This window comes from Pelobates fuscus, chromosome 1, assembly GCF_036172605.1.
Source record: "Pelobates fuscus isolate aPelFus1 chromosome 1, aPelFus1.pri, whole genome shotgun sequence".
NCBI lineage: Eukaryota > Metazoa > Chordata > Amphibia > Anura > Pelobatidae > Pelobates > Pelobates fuscus.
Window position 1 is genome coordinate 400,375,769 of NC_086317.1, and position 25,703 is coordinate 400,401,471.

The 25,703-nt window shown below is 39.5% G+C and overlaps 1 protein-coding gene across 3 annotated transcripts in view; it reads right to left on the reverse strand.

Moving 5' to 3' along the window:
- AGAP2 (ArfGAP with GTPase domain, ankyrin repeat and PH domain 2) overlaps nt 1-25,703 on the reverse strand; it is a 294,442-nt gene that overhangs the window by 103,049 nt on the left and 165,690 nt on the right. For all 3 annotated transcript variants that reach the window (XM_063427736.1, XM_063427727.1, XM_063427718.1), the window contains exons 2-3: nt 14,616-14,674; nt 13,342-13,429 (exon numbers count right to left, since the gene is read on the reverse strand). In XM_063427736.1, the coding sequence (XP_063283806.1) occupies nt 13,342-13,429; nt 14,616-14,674 (147 nt within the window). The remainder of the gene's footprint in view (nt 1-13,341; nt 13,430-14,615; nt 14,675-25,703) is intronic.

Consider the following 25,703-nt stretch of genomic DNA (forward strand, 5'->3'; position numbering starts at 1 on the left):
ATACGAAGCAGATTGAAAGCATGCCTTGTTTCTTTAGAACATGGATTCACACTAGTGAACTTTGTGAAATCAGCAGTTAACGTGCATTAATACTCCAATAACTACAGCTTTAAGTAGTGGTTCTAGTGTAAAGAGACTGACCCTGCAGACTCTGCAGTTTTCTGAGAAAAGGCATTATTAACATTTGTCACCAAGGACATTTCTAGTGGCTGTTCTTGTGCAGCCAGTGGCAGACTGAGAGGAAAGGGGCCCACTACCTGTCTGGTCCCCTGCCTCCGTGGTGCTTGCTTATCCCGTCACCGCAAGCGGCACCATTTGGTGCATGTCTGCGGCGTGCACCTGTCCCCACCACCGTGCTCCAGACTGACAGTGTTTCTGACGCTGCACGCTCCAGAGCAGCATCCTTATATGTGTGCCAGATCCGGTCATGTGACCCAGCACACAGTGATGACCTCAGAGACCACAAGGCAGGGAAGAAACACCTCCCACGTGTTGTGGTTAACACTAATTGGAGGTTAGCCAATCAGATTCACCCTGTGTGTATATAAGCTAACCTCCCCCTTGCCTCAGTGCCCTGTTGTTGTCTTTGTTTAGTCCAATAGCGCGTTATACTCTGTCTGATTAATTGGTTACCGAACTTTGGCTTGTCTTACGTTTACTCTGCTTTCTCTGCTCCCTGAATTCGGCTTGTCTCTTTGTATTCCAACTCTCTATTTCCCTTTGACCTTGGCTTGCTTTGACTATTCTTTTGCATAGCCTGGCCATTCTACGAACGGTATTGCAATTCTGTCTGTTGTGTCCTGTCTGTGTGTTAGGTTACCTACCAATCGTGGCAGTGGCATACCTAAATTTCCGCCAGCTACCAAAGTCTGAAGCGAGCATGATAAATTCTACGTCCTCGGGCTCTGCTCTGCTTATCTAGGAGGGAAGGTTAGACCCAGTGGAGCAGAGCAGGATTCCAGACCAGTGCACGGAGGCACGCAGCATCACATTATTTACAGCATGGGCTCCTATTTACTTTAAGGCAAACAGTGTGCAGAAGGATCCGCTCCATTTTAGTTAATTAAAACAAAAACCCTGCAAATAAGTGTGGCCACCACCATGCCATCGACATTGGAGCAATCACCGTAGCCAGCCTGCCTGTCAGCCACAGCAACCAGCCTGCCAGCCACAGCAGCTAGCCAACCATCCACAGCAGACAGTCTGCCAGCAATCCACATCAGTCAGCTTGCCAGCCAGCTACACTAGTAAGCCTGACCACCAGCCACAGCAGCCAGCATGCCACAGCAACCAGCCAACCACAGCAGCCAGCCTGCCACAACAGCCAGACAGCAACAGTAATTAAGGTGAGAGGAGCCAACCTAAGTTGGATATCAGAGAGATATGTTATATTACTACATTGTAAATGGGGAGTAAAGTGTTAGAGAGACCCCTCTCCAGCAGACATAAGACTCAATTGTAGGCTCTAATGGGGCCTGGGGGGCACTGCATTTCGAAGAGAGACTCTCTAAAGGACACGAAAAGGGCCTCTTAGAGAGTCCAACCCCTTCCAGGGCTGTGGTCAGGGGCGGGCTGGGCCGGGGGGCAGGGAGGCAATTGCCCCCCCAGGCCGCCCGAAATTCTTTTAGGACCGGCCGCGGCGGGCCGGCCCTTTAAATGCTGCAGCCGCCGAGCAGAGCGCTCAGACGGCTGCAGCTGCTTCTCCCCTCCCTCCCCTCCCTCCCCTCCCCTGTAGGTGGCCGAGCTGCACTCCGGTCCGCGGTCCCGGCCGGAGTGATGGGAAGGTGCACACTGAGTGTGCACTTCCTGTCAGTCCGGCCGGGTACAGGAAACAGAAACTCCTGTTCCGCGCGGAACAGGAGTTTCTGTTTCCTGTACCCGGCCGGACTGACAGGAAGGTGCACACTGAGCACCTTCCTATCAGTCCGGCCGGGACCGCGGACTGGAGTGCAGCTCGGCCACCTACAGGGGAGGGGGTAAGAAGAAGGGGGGGAGAGAGTAAAAAGAGGGGAGGGGGGAGAGTAAAAAGAGGGGAGGGAGAGTAAAAAGAGGAGGGGGGGAGAGTAAAAAGAGGGGAGGAGGTGGGAGAGTAAAAAGAGGGGAGGGGGTGGGAGAGTAAAAAGAGGGGAGGGGGGAGAGTAAAAAGAGGGGAGGGGGATAGTAAAAAGGGGGGGAGAGTAAGAAGAGGGGAGGGGGGAGAGTAAGCAGAGGGGGGAGAGTAAGAAGAGGGGAGGGGGGAGAGTAAGAAGAGGGGAGGGGGGGAGAGTAAGAAGAGGGGAGGGGGGGAGAGTAAGAAGAGGGGAGGGGGGAGAGTAAGAAGAGGGGAGGGGGGGAGAGTAAGAAGAGGGGAGGGGGGATAGTAAGAAGAGGGGAGGGGGAGAGTAAGAAGAGGGGAGGGGGAGAGTAAGAAGAGGGGAGGGGGGAGAGTAAGAAGAGGGGGGAGAGTAAGAAGAGGGGAGGGGGGAGTAAGAAGATGGGAGGGGGAGTAAGAAGAGGGGGGAGTAAGGGGGAGGGGGGAGTAAGAAGAGGGAAGAGAGGGAGTAAGAAGAGGGGAGGGGGGATAATAAGAGGGGGGGAGTAAGAAGGAGGGGAGATAAGAAAAAGAGGGGGGTAAGAAGAAGAAGGGGGAGTAAGAAGAAGAAGGGGGTAAGAAGAAGGGGGTAAGAAGAAGTAGGAGGGTTAAGAAGAAGAAGGGGGTAAGCAGAAGGGGGGAGTAATAAGAAGAAGGGGGTAAGAAGAACAAGGGGGGGAGTAAGAAGAACACAGGGAGGAGGGGGTAAGAAGAACACGGGGGGGGGTGAGAACACACAGTGGGAGGAGTGAGAAGAACACAGGGAGGGTGGAGGGGGGATGAGAAGAGCACAGGGAGGGTGGGTAAGGGTGAGAAGTGACCGCTAGGGGAGGGTGGGGGAGAGGAGAGACCACTAAGGGGCAGGGGAGAGCTCTAAGGGACAGCTCTATAGGACAGGGGGCAAGACAGGGAGCTCTAAAACACTACGCGCACACACACACACACACAATGCATCCCTATACATACACAGAAACACACAATGCACCCCTATACATACACAGAAACACACAATGCATCCCTATACATACACAGAAACACAACATGCTTCCCTTACACACAGAGAAACACACAATGCAACCCTTACACACAAAGACAATGCATCCTTTGCACACATACACAGAAACAGACAATGCAAACACACACACACTGTTTTTCTTACATACACACAGAAACACAATGCATCTCTTACACTCAATGCACACACATACAGACACACACCTTGCATCCCTTATGCATACAAACACAGATTCACACAATGCATCCCTCACACACAACCAGAAACACATAATACATCCCTCATACACAAATACACACTGCTTCCACTACACACAAACACACTGCATCACCTGCACAAACTGGTATCCCTATACACTACATACCATAAGTACACATATTAGATAACACATAACACATCCCCTACACACTCCACTCCCTGTGAGCGAGCTCATGGGTGGGTGGAACATATAAGTGGACTTATGAGTGGGCCTTATGGGCATACTCACCGTCAGGCACTGGGGCCCAGACCTTGAGCTGTGTAAGAGGCCCCCAAAAAATGGAGCTGCTTCCAATTCTCCCAGAACGTTGAATTTTGTGACCACAGTTGCAAACAGCCTCCAGAGGTCCTGTTCTACACCAGACCAGTGGAGCCAAACTGCAGCCCATCATCATCCTCATCTAATTGTAAGTAGGCAATCTAGTATATTATTAGTGACACTAATCTATAATTTACCTCACATTAAAGGGACACTATAGCTTAATGAAGTGGTTCTGGTGTCTATAGCTGGTCCCTGCAGGCTTTTTAATGTACCTCGTGGTTCCGGCGCTCAGTTAGTGAGTCAGAGCACAGGCTCAGAGATTCTCAGCCTGTGCTCTGACAACATTGAAAGTCAGAGCCGTGAAGGAGCGGGTATGGCAAAGAGCTACTGATTAGCATAACATCAATATCCGTTATAAAACCAGAAAAAGGTGGGCATGGATGGTGAACTGATTTGGTGGCGCAATGGGCCACTTGACTGGTTTTGCCCCCCAGGCCTAAGGCTGCCAGCCCTCCCCTGGCTGTGGTACTGTGGATTCAATCAGTTGTTGTGAGAAGTGCTGTGGGTGCAATAAGATGTTGATGATGCTATAACTGGTGCTGTGCATGTGCATTATAACTGATGTGGTGCACTGAATAATGGGCACATAAAAAAAATAAAAAAATAAGACAATGGCAACTTGATTATTCTATTAAGCTTTTGCATCAGGTTCTCAGCCCTTTCCATGCCTGCGTGACAATGTCAAAAGAGAGGCAGAGCATGGATGGCTTAAAATTATGTCCCCCGGAAACATTTCAGCTGATGCTCATGTTCAGCATATCCAATCTCAAAGTTAAGATGCCGACGGCTCCCCATAGAGACAGAGATGCATTAGGATAATATAGCTCTATGAAGATATGCTGATTGGAGCAACGAAGTGATTGCCAATCCCAGATAGTAATCCCCCTTATGCTTCTCTAAAAAGAAGCACTGAAATGGGTGAGCTCACCATCACTGGCTGTGAATAGATAGATATGGCGTGGATTAGCTGTTAATAAATCCATTTATATTTATAGCTGGTGGAGTAATGTTAGAAGTGTGGTGATTCATTCTAATGTTACAGTTTCCCTTTCAGTCACTATTGTCGAAAGTGATATCAATGTAGCAATCCTTGTGAAAGTTTGCATGATTCTAGCCAGGTTCTGGGGGTAAGTAAAAGCACAATCTCTCATCTCTGTCTGGGTTATTCAGTGTGTACTGACAGTTCCTGACAATTCTAATTTTCCACTTTAAATTTGTATTTGCTTTAAAACAAGAATATTCACAAATACAAATTCCAGAATAGAATTATCTTCAAAGTGCATAGCAGCACATCAAAAACAAAGATCAAAAAGTTCTAATCCTATTATTAGGTGCATATATAATTTTGTGTGAAAGTATTGCACGTGCGTACAAATTCATGAACATTTAAATCGATACATTAACATAAAAGACATTACAACAATTACAAATACATTAGAAAAAGCATAAGGAAACGAGACACCTGTGGAAGGTAGCGAAAAAGATAAACTAATACTCAGTCAGCCTTATCCTAGCCTTATATAAGAGGAATATTAGTAGTAGGCTAACCAAGATAGCATCCTTAAAGGGACACTATAGTCATGTGAACAACTTTAGCTTAATGAAGCAGTTTTGGTGTATAGAACATGCCCCTGTAGCCTCACTGTTCAATCCTCTGCCATTTAGGAGTTAAATCCCTTTGTTTATGAACCCTAGTCACACCTCCCTGCATGTGACTTGCACAGCCTTCCATAAACACTTCCTGTAAAGAGAGCCCTATTTAGGCTTTCTCTATTGCAAGTTCTGTTTAATTAAAATTTTCTTATCCCTTGCTATGTTAATAGCTTGCTAGACCATGCAAGAGCCTCCTGTATGTGATTTAAGTTCAATTTAGAGATTTAGAGAATTTTTTAAGGTAAATTACATCTGTTTGAAAGTGAGACCAGTTGTTTTTTCATGCAGGCTCTGTCAATCATAGCCAGGGGAGGTGTGGTTAGGGCTGGATAAACAAAAACAAAGTGATTTAACTCCTAAATGACAGTGAATTGAGCAGTGAAATTGCAGGGGAATGATCTATACACTAAAACTGCTTCATTTAGCTAAAGTAATTTAGGTGACTATAGTGTTCCTTTAATTATAAAATCATCTTCTGGGAAAGGAAGGTAAAAGAAAAAAAAAAGGAAATAAGAGGCAAACCAACATAACCAGGATAATATATGACATATGAATTAATCAACTCTTATAGTATATAAACCAAACATCCCAAATCATGTTGTATTTAGGTAAATTGTTATCACTATAATATATCGCTGTCTCCATCACTCCTTGGTAATTAATCTGAGCTTTAATTTCATGTATATTAGTGAGCTCCTCCTTTCTCCAATATCTAGGCATACAAAGCTTAACAGCCATCAATATATGTACGGTAAGATAAATTGATTGTTTTGACAGAGAAGGAAGGTTCAAATGAAAGAGCAATCTCTGAGATTAAAGCAACATTTAATTTTAAATCTGTTAAGATTTTAGTAACTTCTAAATTTAAGGATGTTCAGTTTATCACAACCCCACGAGATGTGTTTTATTGACCCAGGATTCCTATTACATCTCCAACACTGGCTAGAGGTATTTGGTTGAAATTTACACAGCTTAGTAGGAACCATATACCATCTATGAGTAAGTTTAAGAAAGGTCTCCTGTATGTTAACACAATGAGAAGATCTTCTGAGTATTTTGCAAGAATTTGTCCATGACTGGAAAGGAAATGTTTTCCCTATTTCTTTTTCCCATTCTATGATAGACCTAAATATTATATCCTGATTCAAAGAATATATAACTTTCCTAATCTTGGACGAAATATTTCCTTAATATTGGGACTTCACAAAGAAAGTCCAGCATTCTCATATATGTAAATAGTTCTTTGTTGGGGAGACCTGATCTTGATTGGATATATCTGGAAATGTAATTAAACTCTCAGCAGAGTATATATCCTTTATTTTGACTAAGCCTATCTTTAGCCAGCCTGTTAAATTAAGATCTTGTATAAAAAATGTCAAGACCGTCATCTGAGTATGTTTTCAGAGTTGAATGTTGGGGAAAAAAAGAGTTTCTTTATAGGATCTGTCGATTGGAAAACGGGATTATTAATCATTAACTGATTATTTACTAAATCCTCTATGTTGAGGTTTCTGAAAATATTTTTGTCTATCCCAAAAAAATGAAAAGGGTCAGCCACATACATTTCTTTTGTATATATACTAAGGTTCTTTGCTAGAGTTTCTGTTTACCCATTCAAGAAAATGGGAGAACATAACAGAATCATGTATAAGAAAAACATTGGGAAGAGATAATCCTCCCTCTAAATGTCATTGTTTTAAATGTAATTCTCGCTTTCTTGCCTACCCAAGCATATGAAGTAATTATTCTATGAAAGAACCATAATATTTCCCTGGGGACTCTGAGAGGAATTGTTTGAAAAAGCTACTCAAGTTTAGGAAGCAAATAAGATCTTAAAGTATGTATTCTTTGTGACGGAACGCTGGCACTCCGACTGAGTACCTCCGCCAATTGATGCTCCTAGTGCTTGCTGAGGACTCCAAGCACTCCAACTGACGCCATCAGCACTGCAGACCCCACTTCCAGCGATACAGCTGCACCGGGGTCTCGCCGTCTCCACCCACCCTGGATCCACGACCAGGATCCAGCTCCCAGTGGGTGAACCTCTACTAAATCCAGAGAGCGTAGCAGGAACACATCAAGCTATTGCAAGAGCTTACTCTGGGGAGTAAGTGATTATAGCAATCCCCAGAGTGTAGGTATCCCTACCCCCAAACATGAGCCAAGGCTTCAAGAAAGGTTCAAGATGATCTGATTTTAATGACCACACACTGGCTTTTATGCAAGTCCCCATGCAAGGGGACATCCCACAGGGTGGGACCCAGTACAACCAATCACAGATAATACAAACAAAACACTCCCACAGTGACATCACAATCCCTCCTCTCTATCCTGGAGATAATTGGGAAGTAATCAAATTATCTCCCAGGACAGAGGCAAGATTCCATTAACCACATGGTTACAAAAAGAAATAAAATTACACAATGTTACAATTACTACATAAAACATATACATGCAACATATGCCCAGATAGCTTAGATCTGAGTGCACATTATTATTGAATGGCGCGCAGATGACATCCATACAATTCAATCGCCATGGAGCCAAAGTCTTTTCCATAGTCTTTCGTTACACGAATAGGCTCCATGGCATAGCTATCTGGGGTAGCACTACTCACATACTGAAAGTCAGAAATATGCAGAAATACACAAATAAACCTTTCTGCATGGGAAAATACAGCTATCAGCACAGGGGCCATAGTCGGAAGGCAGGAGGCTAGCCAGTAGTCCCCTCCAGGCACAAGTGGCGAAGGGCACTTCGTCACATTCTTCCAAGCCATAAGAGTTCTGTCAAGCTTTTAAGCTCTAGGAGAAGTGCATTATAATTTTCCTGAATCCAGGAGCTGATATTAAAATTGATCTTTATGCCAAGATAGGATATAAATTTAAAGTTAAACCTAAAGGTTTCCGAAAGGGAAGCCTTCTGTAGATGAGAAAGATTATTATGAATTACTTGAGTCTTATGAATGTTAACTTTATAATTAAAAATTACTGAATTCCTCATTACAACCCATCATAGCTGGAATAGAAACCTCTGGATTTGTCAAAGTCAAGATGATATCATCTGCAAACAGCGTTATTTTCTGTTCTTGATTGGCTAAATAGACACCTTAGATGTTTCTAGAGAGTCTAATATATGCTGCCAGAGATTCTATAGATAGAATATAAAGTAAAGGAGCTAATGGACAGCCTTGTCAAGTACCATTTCCAATAGGAAACCAGGTAGAGTCTAAGCCATTACTGAAGACTTTTGCTGTAGGGCTAGAATAAAGTGACAGTGCAAGATTTTTAAATTTTCCTTCAATTCCAAAAGCGGAAAGGGTAGCTGACAAAAACTTCCAATTTACTTTGTCGAATGCCTTTTCGGCGTTGACCGCGATAAAGACAGACGGAAGAATGTCTCTATTGACAACTGTCGTTAACTTTAAAAGCATACGGACATTATCGCAAACTAAGTCTATCAGCTAAGATCTTAGAGAAGATTTTTATATCTTGATTTATAAGCGAGATCGGGCGATAATTACTTATATAACATGGATCCTTACCTAGTTTTAGGATCGGTGAAATTGTTGCACTCAACATATCAGATGAAAAGCTCTTGTAATTTTCCTTTTCTTCAAATAAATTGCATAATAGGGAGTAATAATCGGTTCATAAGTATAAAAATATATATGATAACTTGTTTAATTTCTTCAGCCGTGATGGGTTTGTTCAGAGTATTCAGTATTTTCAAATCAATTTTAGGGAGAGACAGTTTAGCAAAGAAAGAACTTAAATCAGTAGGAGAAACTCTATTGTTCTGTAAGTTGTAAAGAGAAGTATAACACTCTGTGAAAGCCTTGCCAATATTTTGAGGTGACAGATGGATTCTATCTCCTTATATAATTTTTTTTATACCATATTTCTTTAGATCAGGTTAAGATTTTTAAAGAGATTTCCCCAATCTGTTATTACTAATATATCATCTTTGGTTTAGCTGTGTAATTGATCGTTTGACTTTTTCTTCTAGTAGGAATTCGATCTGGGACTGGATTGCATTAATCTGTAAATGAGACAAGTGAGTTGTTTTTTCAATTTTTTTTAATATGTTGTTCAAGTTTTGCAAGTTGAGTGTAAAGGTCTGCTAAATTAGCTCCTCTTGCTTTCCAAGCTTTAGCATCCAATTGGATGAGGTACCCCCTCGTGACGCATTTGAATGATGCTCAAAGAGTCTCATTAGAAACCTGACCATTGTCATTTGTCTTAAGAAATTCTTTAGCTAGATGTTCTAAATGGGCTCTATTTTGTTCTGACAGAAGGATAGTCGTCTAGTTTCCATTGCGGTCTAAACTTAAATTGAGAATTAATATTTATGGAAACATTAATAGCAGCATGATCTGAAGAGACAATAGATCCGATTTCAGAACTTGCAGACTTATTTAGGTTAATTGAGTCTGTTCGAATAACTTAATTGAACTATGGAAAAAAGTAAAATCCCTGTCTTTTGGATGTTGAGTTCTCCATATATCATATAAATCATAATGTATTAATTTGTATCCATCCTAACATCCAAAACTGTATTCCAGTTACCACCCATGAGTAAAACCCCTTTTTTTATGTTCTCCACTTTTGCAAAAAGTTTCTTAAAAAATATATGGGAGAAATAATTTGGGGCATATAAATTGACACGCGTATATGTAAAATCATTTAATTTGCAAACTAGAATTAAAAATCTGCCCAATGGGTCTCTTTCAATATAAAGCTGTTTGAATTTAATCCTGGCTGAACATATAATGGCCACTCCTCTTTCATTGGAATCTGAGAAACCTAGAACAAAAATATTTTTTTCTAAATTTCTAAAAGAATTCATCCTTCCTCCAGTGAGATTCCTGCACGAAACTCATTTTTTTTTTTCATCAATCAACATTCTATAGAGAAAGCCCCTCTTTATTGGGGAATTTAACCCATGTGCATTGATGGAAGCTATCTTTATCGACATTATTTTATGATATCGTCTCCGATTATCCCAGAGATGAATCCCCTTAAGCTCAGATAGGGTGGATCTTCACTGCCCTCTACGGGTGGCATAACACATTGACTAAACCAACACCAATAAAAAACTAAATATGCTACCATAACGGGAATTACCTGCGGTAGCTGCCCTGAGAATACCATCCCAAAATCAAAACAGGAACAGTCAAAATACAAACACAAAAAATCTCAGGAACATACAGTTGCTAATGGCTGTTAATATGGGGAAAAATTATAAAATAAAAAATAAATATAACACACATACTCCAAAAGGAGAGACCTCATCATTTATCCCAAAGAATGCATTTCCAATAGAATATGTAGAATCTAGTGTTCTCCATTGTAGACATTCTAAAGTGAAACAAATATTTAAAAAAACAAAACAAAAAAAACTTCAGAAAGGGAGCTACATTTGCCTGCCGTTGCTCCTATGCTGCTCTCTCTCTCCCACCTTCTCTGATATAACAAAGACATTCCTTATTCAGCATTAAATTGAAAAAAATAAATACATTATAAGAATCTCCTTAAATCTATATAATCTAAAAGTTACATCAGGTCGAAAGTGTTGAACTGTTTCTTAGATTTGTAAATTATTAATGTTAAAGTATCAAATTGTCATAAATTTAATATTTAAGATTTGGAGATTGCATTATCAATACAATTGATACAGTATCCTACGTAATAATATGTCCATAAGACAGTGTAAAGCAATCTTTAGATAAATGTAAAGTGCTAAGTGTTAATCTATCAGAGAAACTCCTAAGGACTCTCCCATATAATCTAAACAGTGAAATGTTTTCATAACCATGTATCATAATATATTTTAGTGATTTGATCCTATAAGTGAATACTGCGTAATAAAATAAACTTTAATTAAAAAGATAGGAAAGATTAGGGGGGGCAAGGATGGACTATAGTTGCATAATCCAGTATTCCTATACTTTTCAGTCTAGGGATGTCTTCCAAAGGATCTTTAACAATTAAGTTTTTCCCATTGTGCCAAATTAACAATTTAGTGGAAAATCCCCATCTGTTATTTATATTCTTTGATCCGAGCTGTGATGTTAAATCTTTAAAATGTCTTCTTTCTGTTCTAGTGGCCAACGGACGGTCTGGGAATACCAATATCCCTTCAAATGTTTTGTCTCTTAGATGTGGATTAAGTCTCAATTGTTTCACGAATAAATCTTTTACGGACGATTTTAGAAACCTGATTATTACGTCTCTAGGTTAGGAGGAATCCCTATTTCTGGGGCTATAAATTCTGTGGCATCTTTCTAGAGGGAATAAAGTCAACTGGTGTGCGTCAACATATTGAGCAATAAATTCAGTGACATAGACAGATAAATCATCATTTTTTATATCCTACGATATACCTTTAAGTCTTACATTATTTTGACAAGACCTATCTTCTAACTGTGTTAATTTGTCATCCATCTCCTTTAACTGATCTTTTAAGGCTATATTCTGAGTCTGAAGATGAGTAACCTGCTCTACCAGTTTAGAATTAAGGATGGACATCTCTTCCATTAGATTTTATTTTAAATCTTTTTTTAATCTTTTCATAAAGATCATCCATCATCTTTGTAAGGCTTATGTTCGTTATTGGCTCTGCAGAAGATTCCGGGAGTAATTTGTTTGCCTGAGCTTCCTCCGAAGGAGGGGACATAGATCTTCTAAAAAATTGGGATTTCCTAGATTCTGAATTAGGAGAGCAATACACATTTATAGGTTTATTGTTTTCAATGCTGTTGGAGTTTTTTTGGGAGGCATGTTTTAAAGACCAAAACAAATATATTAAAGCAAAGCTTTCTGGTTGCTGAAAACTAAAACCGTAATAAAAAGGAGAGAGTAGGAGGAGATGACACAGATTAAGAAGAGAATAAGGAGAAGAAAAAAAAAAGGACTTATATTAAAGGCGATAGTCTGTCTCTTCCGCCCCCAACTCTATATGGGAGTGAAGGAGGGAGAGACTAAATGGGAAGAAACAATCAATTAGTAGTATGCCAATTGACAAGTTTTATGAATATCTTTAAAAAAAAAAAAATGAGAGTCCCATAAAACATATCTTTTTCTGCCTTCTTTCTTCTTAACGTGATTACTTGAAGTAGTCCGTTAGGGAATAGACCAAAATATATGAGCCAAAGCTTTCTTGACCAAAGAAAAAAGGAAATATGTTCTTAACAATTTGCTCTTCAGCTGGATAGCTACTTACTCTTTTCTGAATATTGGATGGAAAAAATGTTTTTTGGAGCCACCCATGTTAATGTGATAGCGAGAGTGGACTTTGGTAGGTATTTATTTCTCTTTAGTATAGCTTCATTTCTCCACTTCACGCTCTTTTAGGATACGTCACATTCACATTATAAGACTTTATCTTTCTCTTTGAAATCTTCCACTATTCTGATCCCGTTGTCTCAATTCTAGGCTTTCCACCACTCTGTCTTTCACTTGTTTTCTTTCTCTGAGATTCTGTTCTTCCAATTACATTGTTACACTCATTTTTACCCACCATGGTGGTCTGAACTTAGTTGCCACTTTTTAATCAGAATGGAACTGTTTGCATTAAGGGTAAATCCAGTTTTGAGAGTTTATGACTAGATTTCCATGCTGGTGAGCTGCATCCAATAGTTTTACTATGGCAGGCAGACACCTAACCATGTGAATCTGTCTGTCACACTTGAAAACAATGAGGAACATTCAATGCTCTGAGGCACATATACCTGCAGTTTTCACGTATAAAGCAGGCATTTCTGCTATTTGAGGAATATTGTATCACATATTGCCATAAATAGATAAAAATGAGATAAATGAATATTTATGTAAATTATGAAACTCTTTTATTGCATAATGACTAAGACAGGAACACCGATCTCAATGACTGGTCTTTCATGAAAATGTATGTTTGCAACATATATTAATATGTTACTTTGCAATTAAATTTTATTGATCATTTATTTTTAATAACTACAGTCAGTTATCTGTATAAAAAGCTGAGGAACAGAATACTTACTCTCAGGAGCTTCTAGGGCTTGGTAAGAACCGGTGACAAAGCGATGTACAAGGGCAGACTTTGCACTTTTAATGCTTCCAACAACTCCCTAGAAAGACAAAGTTTAGTTTAGAAATCTAGAATATTTTGATTGTATTTAATTATCCATTTAACTCTATAGAAAATGTCTATTCATTGATTACCAGAAAACTTAAATAAAGTGACTTTCTCAGAGCAGTAACAGACATTATAGTTGTTTATAGTTACATAGGTTGAAATGAGACGTGTCCATCACGTTCAGCCTTCCTCACATTTGTTTTTTGCTTTTGATCCAAAAGAAGGCAAAAAAAAAAAAAGTTTGAAACACTTTTGCAAGAAATTCCCCCTTCACCCCAGAATGGCAGTCAGATTTATCTTTGGATCAAGAAGCTATTACTCTACAGTTGAAAGATTATATAATTGAAGATTCTATTTTAGTATGCATCTAGTTGCTGTTTAAACATCTGTACTGACTCTGATAAAACCACTTCTTCAGGCAGAGAATTCCACATGCTTATTGTTGTTACTGTAAAAAACCTTTAGAAAAACAACAACATTAGTTTTAAAACAGTATACAAAAAAAAACAACATTGTAACTGGGAATAGGCTAAATTGTAAAAACCAAAAATTATAATACGATTTATTCAGCAGTGAGTGAAATATATTTAATTGGATACTGAAGTGTAACATTTAGGAAACATTGCTGATTTGGAGAAATTTGGCAACTCATATTTATTCTTGATTTTGGTATTTTCAGCTGTATTTTTAAATTGCTTTCCTGTTTCAGTTTACCACAATTAACGATTGAGTCTATGAATCCTACACTCTGGTACCCAGAATTCTGTTAACATATTAGAGAATTACTGAATTTGGCCAGACATTGCATTGTACTGGATGAGATGTGCGGATTCTGTTGAAATAACCACATTTTGGCCAGATTTTCCTTTAGTAAATATGAGAATTGCAAATGCACTTGTTACTCGATTATTTTAATGAGAGATAGGTCCTTCTTTCTCCCACTAAATCTTGTGCTGCAGAGAGGAATGTACAGTATGAGGGAGGCTGCTGCATGGTTCTCTGCATTGGAAGGGAAGAGATGTGGAATGGAAGGAATTCTGAAAATGATCATTTCAGGAGAGGGAGACAGAGCTATACAATCTCGCCTGGCCAGGCTGAATCTCTGGTTGGCCAGTTTCCATATTCACAAAATGCACTTAGTTTCCACAGCTACAAAGATAATTAGTTAATTGACTTACCACTCTGATTTCAGGTACCGAGCGACTCAGAGTCCATTCTTGGCTGTTTATTATACATTCTAGAAAAGGAAATTGAGATTGTAAGTCAAATTACTTCACTCAGTATTCATACAGTTAGCAAAATGTCAAATATAATGTTAGCTACAAGTTTTATTCCCCTAAACAAAATGAACCACAATAAAACCATAGAATTTGTACAATGTGTTTCTACCACCACAATTTAAGGGTTTATCTTTGAGTGCTCCCACACATATTATAAATTGGTTTTTAATCTATGGCTAATAACCTATATTTATAGCTAACACAACATTTAGTATGCATAATGCATTAAAAAGGAAAAATAGACAATCTTTTATAGTTTTGATTAAAATACTTTTTACACAACTAAAGAAAATAAAAACTCAAAATAGATTCACTGTCCTGATTGTTAAATGCCTCATATGTCTAGGATTTAAATTAATTTGTGTTGTTACAGTTAACCCTATACAAACCCTACCACTAACCCTACACCAACCCTACCCTAACTCAATGCTTACACTAACTCTAATCATATACCTACTCTAACCTCTACCATACACTATTCCTATTCCAGCATTAACATATGCTAATAATAGACCTACATTAACCCCATACAGAAATCTTAATGCTACACAAATTCTACTCTAACACTAACATAACCCTAACTAACAGAAACGCAGAGGGATTCCCTCTGGTGATGTCAGTAAAGATATTAGAAGAAGGGTTTCCCAACTCACACAGGATGGAGCACTCTGTGAAACCTCTGTACTATAGGATTGCAGCATGAGAGAGAGATCTTTATCATGCTACAGCTCCTGCACGCTTTCCTTGCTGATCACATAGTGGTCATTGCTGGGATGCAGGCACTTTCCAACCCTGATTATGGGCATGGGGGAGATCCTATTAGGGTATTTTCAAACTTTCTGGGTTTACCTGAGTCTGGGACAAGCTTGTGATATTTCTGCCAACGGTGATATAAAGGGATTTAAAGGGTATAATGCAGCGCTCATTTGAGTGCTGCATGCAACTCATCTGTCAGTCTTGGGACACTAAATATGGAATCTAATTTTGCTCGCACCCAAAGTAAAAGACATTCCACGCCATCCTAACAGCGTTAAAGCTCAATATTTTTAGCATGGCGTGGAACATCGTAAAGTCAGGAAGGGGTTACATTTTGAACTGCCTATCTAGATTATTAGTAGCAGTAGTAATAGTAATATTAATACTAGTATTTTTCTAACCCGCTCCTGTTTTTTTACAGTAGGATTTTTCTCATTTGTGCTAGAGTAGGTGGACATGTTACTGGTGATCACAAGGCTAAAGTATTAACAACTTAATGTGTTTCAATATTTGTATCTTATATTGCTACCAGTATCTGTCTGTCTGCTGATTGTACAGCATCATATGCATTAATCATAAGCAAAACACTAATAATTGCAGGTCCAACCCACTCATAATCTTTCTGTGCCACAGGCTTTTGACAAAAATATGATAAATACAGTGGGCTCTGTGTACCGACAATGCCAGTTCTGTTTATTCATTGACTTTTACTCATCCAGATTTAATGGCAGTCACCACACACATCCTGTGTGTTCTTGTATGTTTTTCTGAATTGTAAGTGTGTTACATATTGCTTTAGAAACATATACAATATTGTGTTTCTAAACCGAAGGCTAAATAAAATACAAAGGTTACAGTAGATCACACCATGGTTAGTGCTTTTTGTGTGACAGGTACATATCTCAAAGAGAAGCTCTCACACGAGTCCCTTGAGAATTGTGTAAAGTCCATGCATCTGCTTGGAAGCACAGAGTTTAATCCTCTGCTAAATCTCATTAGTCTGACTGTCAGGTGGAGCATTCATCTTTCAGGGAAGTACCCTTTGTAATAACCAACAGGAGGGTCTTCCCTAGAAACTACAGACTGGTAGTCAAAGCACACAGGGGAGAAATGGTAAGAACAGTCAATAAGGCAGATACAGCTCAACCTCCATCAATCAATACACATGCATTACTTGTATTGTATTAGACCACAGGATTGGAAGGTAATAGGGACAAATAAAATGTAGTGTCCCTTATTTAAGAGTTTGAACCAGTTTGCCCCTGTATGCCATTCCATGTGTACAATATGTGTAAATACACCAACCAAGGGCCACAGTTGCATCTTGTCCCTTGCCTTCATCCCAGGAGACTGTGCCATGGAAGAGTAATTATTATGTTAATAGAACAGCTGTTTTTCTAGCTCTCAGTACCGCATATTAACAGAAAAGTGGGGACATTCATTTTCCACAACATAATCCTCTTGGCCCTCTCCTGCATTGTGAATAGCTGTGTAAAGAGCCTAAGTGGTCATATTTGTTCTATACATCTAACAACCTCCTACACATTAGGTGAATTAGAGAAGGCGTTAATGTAATTAATTGCAGCTCAGCTATTTTTTTTAAAAGGATTGAAGAGAACCCAGCACTTTTTATTTTATCACATATTTGTAATTTAATCCTTCTAGGTCCAAGACATAGAGCAATATGTGTGCCTCTAATCAGTGGCAATGAAATGATAATAAGAAAGGGGTAGGCAGAGCATACAGGTCTAGTGAGTGAATAAGCAAGTGAAGAATGGGAGTGATGTTCAAAATACATGCATACAGAAACAGAGATACAGAGTTGTAAATTCATGGGTGCCTAAACATGCGTTAAACTCTGCACTTCCTTGGTCTCTAGAAATAAATTTAAAAAAAATCAAGTTACTTAATATACCTGAATAAGTAGTTTTATTATTTTTATTTTATTTGCTTTCCTAAATAAAATGTAAATACACATTGATCACTAGCAGACACAAAGTTATCTTTATATATTTATCATTTAGTTATTTCATTGATCAGTCACTTGAATGTTTCTTTACATGGAATGGCAAGCAACGCTACTAGCAGACCATGTGTAACGTGACATATTACTATCTTTTAAGGAAGTCTCCATAGCTGACTCTTTCAAATATCAAACTGCATTCAGTGGCAGCTGGTTTAAAATCGTATTAATCACTATTCTTGCCATTTCTTGTTTCGTGGATAAGGAGAGCCCCAAAATCCACATTCAATGGATATCTCTAAGCTGATTTCACATAAACACTCACTTCAAGAGCTCACTCAATTTTGTCAGACTCGAGTTGAATTGGGAAGGTTTCAATACATCCAGCATTACTCTCTCCAAGAATCATGCTGGTTAGAAATTGGGACAAAATTTTTTATTTGGGTTGTTCCTGATTTCAGTTTTGAGAACATGCATGGTTTATCAGGCGTTATATATCAAAGTTCGAGTTGTTTTTCTTTTTTCTCTTTGTTTTTGAGAATATGTTCTTATACAGCTATTAAAGGCTGACATTTGGGGTGCAAAACATACCCATATGCAGGGGAGTTGCTAGGTTACAACAAGGCTAGGGGTCATATATTCCATATATATGTATATTTGAGCATCTTACAAAACTTCACCCCACACCATTCCCTATACATCACTATTCCACTGCCACACATGCACACACAGAGCTGTAATCACAGACGCACACATGTATTGCAAGATGCCCTCTCACCAGACTCTCTCAAATATGTTTCCTCACTAATCTCTCCTGCAGGTTTTCCCTGCCTCCAGTCTTTTACCCATTTCTGCCTCATCACCAGTCTTTCCCCCAATTCTTCACACCCACCATGTGCCTCATAATGTCCCACTGATGTTGCTGTCAATTTGTAGTGTGACTGACTAGGATGTGCTTGGTTTAGCTCTGCGCTCGTGGCTGTTTAGTTATATTTTGTGTGGGGACAGAGAAGAGGGTATAAAACTCTGCATCTCATGTGTCATGCAGTATCTGAGCTGGAACAGCCTGCCAGAGAGTATATTCTCCCTGGCTTCGCTACAAAGTAAAGTGCAATGCCCCACTCCCCCATTGCCATGCAGAGGGCCTTTAACTTTCCTTATAAGTTAAAATATAAACATGTCAGCATGATAAGAGATATTACTGATTTCCCCAAACAGTCCATATATCCTTAGGCTGCCCCCTCTGGTTCCTATAACTATGGACTTGGGATTAACAATAAATGGCTGACAAAAAAAAAACACGTATGGGGCTTTCAGGGGCCCACTCAGGGTTATCAATAGCTTATGTGAAATTCTGTATACAAATTATGTGTTTGCATTATCCATACAGTAACAGCTCCTTGTATAAAAACAGGATGCTTATTTGAGATATTTAAAACATTACAACAAGATGAGTTACATTTTTAAATCAGTGACAAAAAAGTGAACTAAAATCAATCACACAAATAACTTTGTGTGTTATGAGGTAGTATAGGTAGAACACAATCAAAAATGCAGGGTAAATGTTAAAAGTAGAAAATAAAAAATTGATCAATCCAAGTTGTTCACCAGGGTTGTTCTCATTTGACTATCTGTAACATACATTTTCCATTAAATATATATGTTTGAAAAGTTATTTATAGCGAGTTTTGATTTCTTATTTTCCTACTTAAAGGAACACTATCGGGTCAAGAACACAAACATGTATTCCAGACCCTATAGTGTTAGAAACACCATCTAGCTCCCCCCTCCCTCCTTGATCGCCCCTTGCTCACCTAAATATACTATAATTTTACCTTTACTCTAGTATGTTGCTGGCTCTGTCCCTAATCTGCCTGCTTTGCTGACATCATCATAAGTATTGCTCAATACCAATCACAATCCTTTCACATAGGAAAGCACTTGATTGGCTGAGACTGTTAAGGAGACAAATCAAGGGCAGAGCCAACACAAGCCAAACAAAGCCCTAGCCAATCAGCATCTCCTCATAGAGATGCACTGAATCAATGCATCTCTATGAGGAAAGTTCAGAGTCTCCATGCAGAGGGTGGAGACACTAACTGTCAATGCTGCACAGTGTGCAGCACTACCCAGGAAGCATCTCTAGAAGCCATCTGAAGAGTGGTCAGTGGAGTTATCCCTAGGCTGTAATGGAAACACTGCTTTCACTGTGTTTTTCACTGTATTCAAGTATGTCATGGGTCCACAAACCATTGCATTGTTACAATAGGGTACAATATTACAACAAATGCAATACACAAACAATATATATATATATATATATATATACAGTATATACATACACAGATATATAAATTTAACACATAATAGGTAATAAATATATTCAACCATGACAGGTGCATTCTGTGCTGAGGTATATTGCCATAGATCTCTTAAAAGATCTTAGATTGAATGAAGATTTGACTTTGTCTCTGAGGTTATTCCATAATTGTGGTGCTCTGTAGGAAGATGAGGATCGAGCCACTTTATTTTTGTATTGCGGTATGCTAAATATCGTGCTAGTACTGGATCGGAGGTTATAGGAGGTGGGAACAGCCGGGGAGAGCATTCTACTCAGGTAGGGTGGGAGCTTCCCAGAAATGCTCTTATGCACAAGGCTGGAAAGATAAAGAGTACATGTTGTATAGATTGGCTTTTACTCTCCGACATTTTCAGAAACAGAAAAGTACCACAGTAAGATGGCAGTTGGAAATGTAAGAACATTTTATTTTACCAAAAGAGCAGAGTACATATAATCATGTTGAAGGGAAATTAAATATGTTTTTCTAAAATTCCTTTCCCTCTCTGGGAAGACCAGAGCTGGTAACTGTTCATTTATCTTGGCATCATAAAGACCCAAACACTCTTCATCAGCTTATTGGGTCTTAGACTCTCATTCTATGAGAATTTACAGTTTAATGGTTTGTGTTTTGTTGCACGGACAAACATACACACACATGCACATCACCATATGTACACACATTCACAGAGATTACATAGATTACGAAACAAAAAAGAGATCACACATCGCACATCACACATAGATTACGGAACAAAAAAGTGAGTAAATTGTAAAGCTATATTCTAATTAGTGTGAGTTGTTTCTTCCCATTCAACAATTTTAGTTTATATAAAAAGTATATATATATGTATTTTTTTTTTTTTTTGAAGGCTTAACAAAATAACTAAATACTCCACAAGAAAAACTTGTATTCCATAATAGTGATATACACTGTAAATACAAATTCTGCCTGGGCTATATCTGGTGTGGAACAGAGCTCTTTTTTGAAGAATAAGGGACCAATGGACATCAGTGGCATTGGTAAGGGACATAGCTCATCATCAAACGATATGTTACCCATAAATGGAGATTGTAACTATATTTTTGCATTACATTGCATTACAACATATCTCTTTACTTCTAACAATCCTCCAGTTATCCAAGAACTTCCTATGGATTTTATATCATGATAATCAACTTTATAAATGCAAGGGGATTACAGTGAATATTAAAAAGGTTTATAGCCACTCATGGGAACATGTTTACTGTTTGATATACAAAGAAGACTACAGTAGGTTCTTAAGGCTTATCCTTTGTTGATTGTTTAAGTGAACTAATGAATTGTATGGAACACTATAGGGGATTTTTATGAAGCATATGCTCTTTTTAAGTTCATGTTTAGAAAGCTCATTGAGCCATATTTATGCATAATATAGAAGCAATGGTATGCTACTAGCTTTATAAGAACACACTAAAAAGCCGCTCTTTTTTCCTTATTTACAATGCTTCCTATTTCTTACAATTAACTTGAACTAATTGGTAGAATAATTAGTTTAAAAGTTAGTATTTTTGGAATACAGACAGAAATGGCACTGCCACCCTTAAACATATGACCCATGGATTGGGAGAGTGTTGGTGCCATGAGAAGTGGCTGCCTGGGTGCATGTTTCTTATTTGACATCCGTATTGGTTTATATTATTTGTCTAAATCCTGCCTTCAATAGTTTTATATATATATATTGAATTACTGCTTTCCTATGGGGGCTTCCATTTTACTCAGTCAATGCCGCCTGACTCAGATATTGCCTGAGTGACTATAATGGTCTATTAAAGGGGCACTGTCACTTCCCAGGATGTGTAATATTATGTTTTCATATCCCTGTATTTAACAATTAGGTATGTGTGAGGAGAGTGAAAATTAAAAATACATGTAGATATCTACAGCTCTTTGTCCTGCAACCGGATGCCACCAATTTAGCTACCTGTCAGTTATTGTTATAAGCTCTGTACTTTGCACCTGGCAATCAGCATAGAGAATGCATAAAGACAAGCGGAGAAATAAAATGATGTCTCTATTTCTTTTCATTTGCAATGTCTGCGTGGACTTTGAACTGGATTATGATGTAATTTGCTAAATCTTTAATACGAATGTATAACAAACGAGCAATACAAGCTATAGGTGATTTTTCAGTGTTGAATTCAATGGTGAGGTTATATCAAAGCATTGCCGGCCTATTTTGATTGAATCCTACAAATAGCATACAGCATATACATATAATTTGTCAGGCACTGCAGAGCCACCTGCTTGCCCAATAGTAAACCCTGCCATTGCACATTGTGGCTCTGCCTGACAGCTATATTATTAGTAGTAGTATTGCCATGTATATAGCGCCAACAGATTCCGTAGCGCTTTACAATTTTTAGCTATAAATAGGACAATTACAAGAAACCTTACAGGAACTATAGGTTGAAGAGGGCCCAGCTCAAACGAGCTTACAGTCTATAGGAGGTGGGGTGTAAAACACATTAGGACAGGAAATAGCAATCAAATAAGGTGGGAGTGAAGCAGAGCTGGAGGAAAGAGTAGAGTGCTGACCTTTAGGAGAGAGCAAGAGACAGGTATGTGAGGAAGAGGTTAGTCTGAGAAGCCATTAGCTTTCCTAAAGAGATGGCTTTAAGGCACTTTTTAAATGATTGAAGACTAGGGGAGAGCTTGATGGTAGGCAGGCTATTCCATAGGAAGGGAGCCACCCGCGAGAAGTCCTGCAAGCGTGAGTTGGCCGTACGGGTGCAAGCAGTGGACAGGAGAAGGTCACGGCAGAGCAGAGAGACCGAGAAGGGGCATACCTATGGATCTGTGAAGAGATATAAGAGGGGCTAGAATTGTTCGGTGATTTATAGGTATGGGTTAGCACTTTGACTTGGCTCTGATAGGATTCAGGAAGCCAATGTAAGGACTGACTGAGGGGTGAGAGGACCGACTAGAGAGGAAAATCTGTCTGGCGGCAGCATTCAATACAGACTGTAGTGGGGCAATACGGCTTTTGGGAAGACCAATTAGGAGAGGGTTACAATAATTCATGCAGGAAATTACTAGAGCATGGACAAGCTCTTTGGTAGCATCTTGCGTAAGAAAGGGGCGGAAGCGAGCTATGTTTTTAAGATGGAATCTACAGGATTTGGCAACATGCTGGATGTAAGGCTCAAAGGTGAGGTTAGAATCAAATATAACACCAAGACAGCGCGCTTGCAAGGATGGACTGATGTGGATACCACTGACTTAATGGGAGAGCGAAAGAAAAGGATCAGTATTAGGAGGAGGAAAGATACCAGCCACCCATCATCCTACCCATGTACTGAGTGCAATATGCATGCCAGCTGAGTGTGGTGCATGATGTGGAAACTGTGATGCAGGTGCAATGTATTTGTGATGTGGTTGCATTGTGTAGGATGAGCTCACTGTATGTGATACAGGTGCAGATTGCGAAGCAGATGTTGTGCCATTGTGGTGTCTGATGCTTGGTGCCTGTGATGTAGATATAAGAGATGGGGTGGTTGGTGTGTGAAGTTTGCAGTGTGTCTGTGAAATTTGGATTCAGGTATTATTTATGATACATAGGCAGTTTAAAAATGTGCAAACTTTTGTACTCCAGCTGTTACATGTGCATCATGGAAATTATAGTCAATACATGCTCGAGGTACAGGACTGATAAAAAGACAGGGTCAAGAACAGTCCTAAATAGACTGCTAACTTATGGTCTGTTTTTCCAAAGACCCACATTCTCTACGATGTAGAAATGGCTTGCACAGTGTAATGTTACTAATAGCAGTAGCCCTGATGAGCCACTGATCAAGGTAGGACCAACCTCATCTCTCACTTTGCAGTCATGGCCAATGGAGAGGCAGAAGGGACATGTGCACAAAACCAACAGTCTATTCAGCTCCTATGTATTTTAACAATTAAAAAAAAATAATATTATTTTCAAAATAACTATAAATCAGTATAAATTAAACAAAATAAAATGAGTCAATTTCAAAATGCCAACTTGATTTAAATTGATGCCCAAGGGAGATTTTGCCAGCCCTCTTCTTGTACAGTGACAGTTTTGAATATTGTGTGGTTTTCGTGAGGATGCAGTATGTGATTTAAGATGGGTGCTGAGTTTCTGTATGTGCTCTGAACATCTGATTTTGGATATGGATTTTGAAGCTCTGCGTGTCAGGTGCTATATATAATACAGGTGATAAGATTGAAATAGGAATTGTACATGATAGAATTGTGGTGTACCTGTCGTGTACTGCTGGTGCAATGTGCCCTGTCGTGCCCTCCAGCAGCAATACTGGGTCCAGGGAGAGGAGCCTACTACCCCCTCTTCACAGCTGGGCTCCAACCAGACTACTCCAGTTGAAGTGCTGGCATCAGGGCAGAGTACCACTGGTCTCTGCCCACTCAGCAACCCACAGATACAAAGTACCCATACCCCACAAAGCCGCGATGGAGCCCCTGGACAAAAACTGGCTGCACATTTACCCAGGTGCAGTAACGCTTTATTGTGGGTGGGCTGTACTGCTGATTGTGTTCTGTGGGTGGGTTGCTGGACTAACCAGGGCACTGACCGACAGGAGATCAGATACCCTGTTAGTCTGGATGGTAAAGGGGAGAAATGTGACGAAACCGACCTCGCCACGTGTCCTTGGAGGGGGCTGCTTGCCCGCCTCTTGCCTTTAGACTATGGCCCCTGTTCTTTTTCCCTGCAGAAAGGCTGGTTATGCCTTTCTGCGGACTGTTAAAGCCATGCTACCCCAGATAGCTATGCCATGGAGCCCAGCCGTATACTGAAAGACTGTATGAAAGACTTCGGCTCCATGGCGATTGAACTGTATGTATGTGATCTGAGCGCCATCCGGTAATAATGTGCGCTCAGATCTAAGCTATCTGGGGATAGTAAGAATGTCTGTATTTTACGTAATAAATATAACCTTGTGTATTTTATTGTATTTTTATGTCTTTTATTGTCCTTTGTCTGCCATGTGGCTAATGGAGTTTTGCCTCTGTCCTTGGAGATAATTGGATTACGTCTCAATTATCTCCAGAATAGAAGACTCTGTGGAACTGGTTTTGAGCAGAAAAGCCATGCTTCATTTGGTCACAAAGGACTTTGATCTATCTTTTGAACCAATGGACCAATTTGGATGATTTTGACATATGTTTGTGTTTGGAGTATGCTGCTTATGAAAATGTATGTTTTATGTTTGTATATTTTAGAAGTTATAAATATTGTGTAAAAACTGTATTCCTCTGCCTGTGATAATTAGATTACCCATTGTGTTCAGTAATCATATCACAGGCAGAGGGGAGGATTTTGTGTGGGTGTGTCTGTGTGTATTGTACGGATTGATTGGTTGTTCTGTAATACCCTGTGGGCTGTACTGTGGTTGTGGATTGGGAATAAAAGAGACTGTGTGTGCCAGGACAGTCAGATTCTGCTTAACCCTCAAAACGAAGTGTCGTCTCGTTATTGGGGGAATTGGATTGTATGCTGACTGCCAGGAGTGTACACCTTTCGTATGGTTTTTCCTGTTCAGCTGTTTCCAGGATTCGTGTAGTTTGCAGTTCGGGAGATTGGTGCTTACAGTTGCTGCCTGTGCATCTGGAAAGAAAATATCGCCTAGACGGTTTTTTAACCTCTGGTGAGCAAAACGGTCCGTTACACATGTTATTAATATATTATAAAAATGTGCAAGTACACTCCTGCCTACAATATTCTAGCTGTATGTACCATAATGCTCGTCACTCACTGTTGGAGTATGTTTCTATCTGCACTAAAAAAATAAAGAATTGCAAAAAAAAAAATAAGTGAGCAGAAATATACTTTTAAACAAGGAAACCAAACTGCACAATTAAGGTAAAATTAGCTCATCTACTAAGGCAGCTATGGTGATAGCA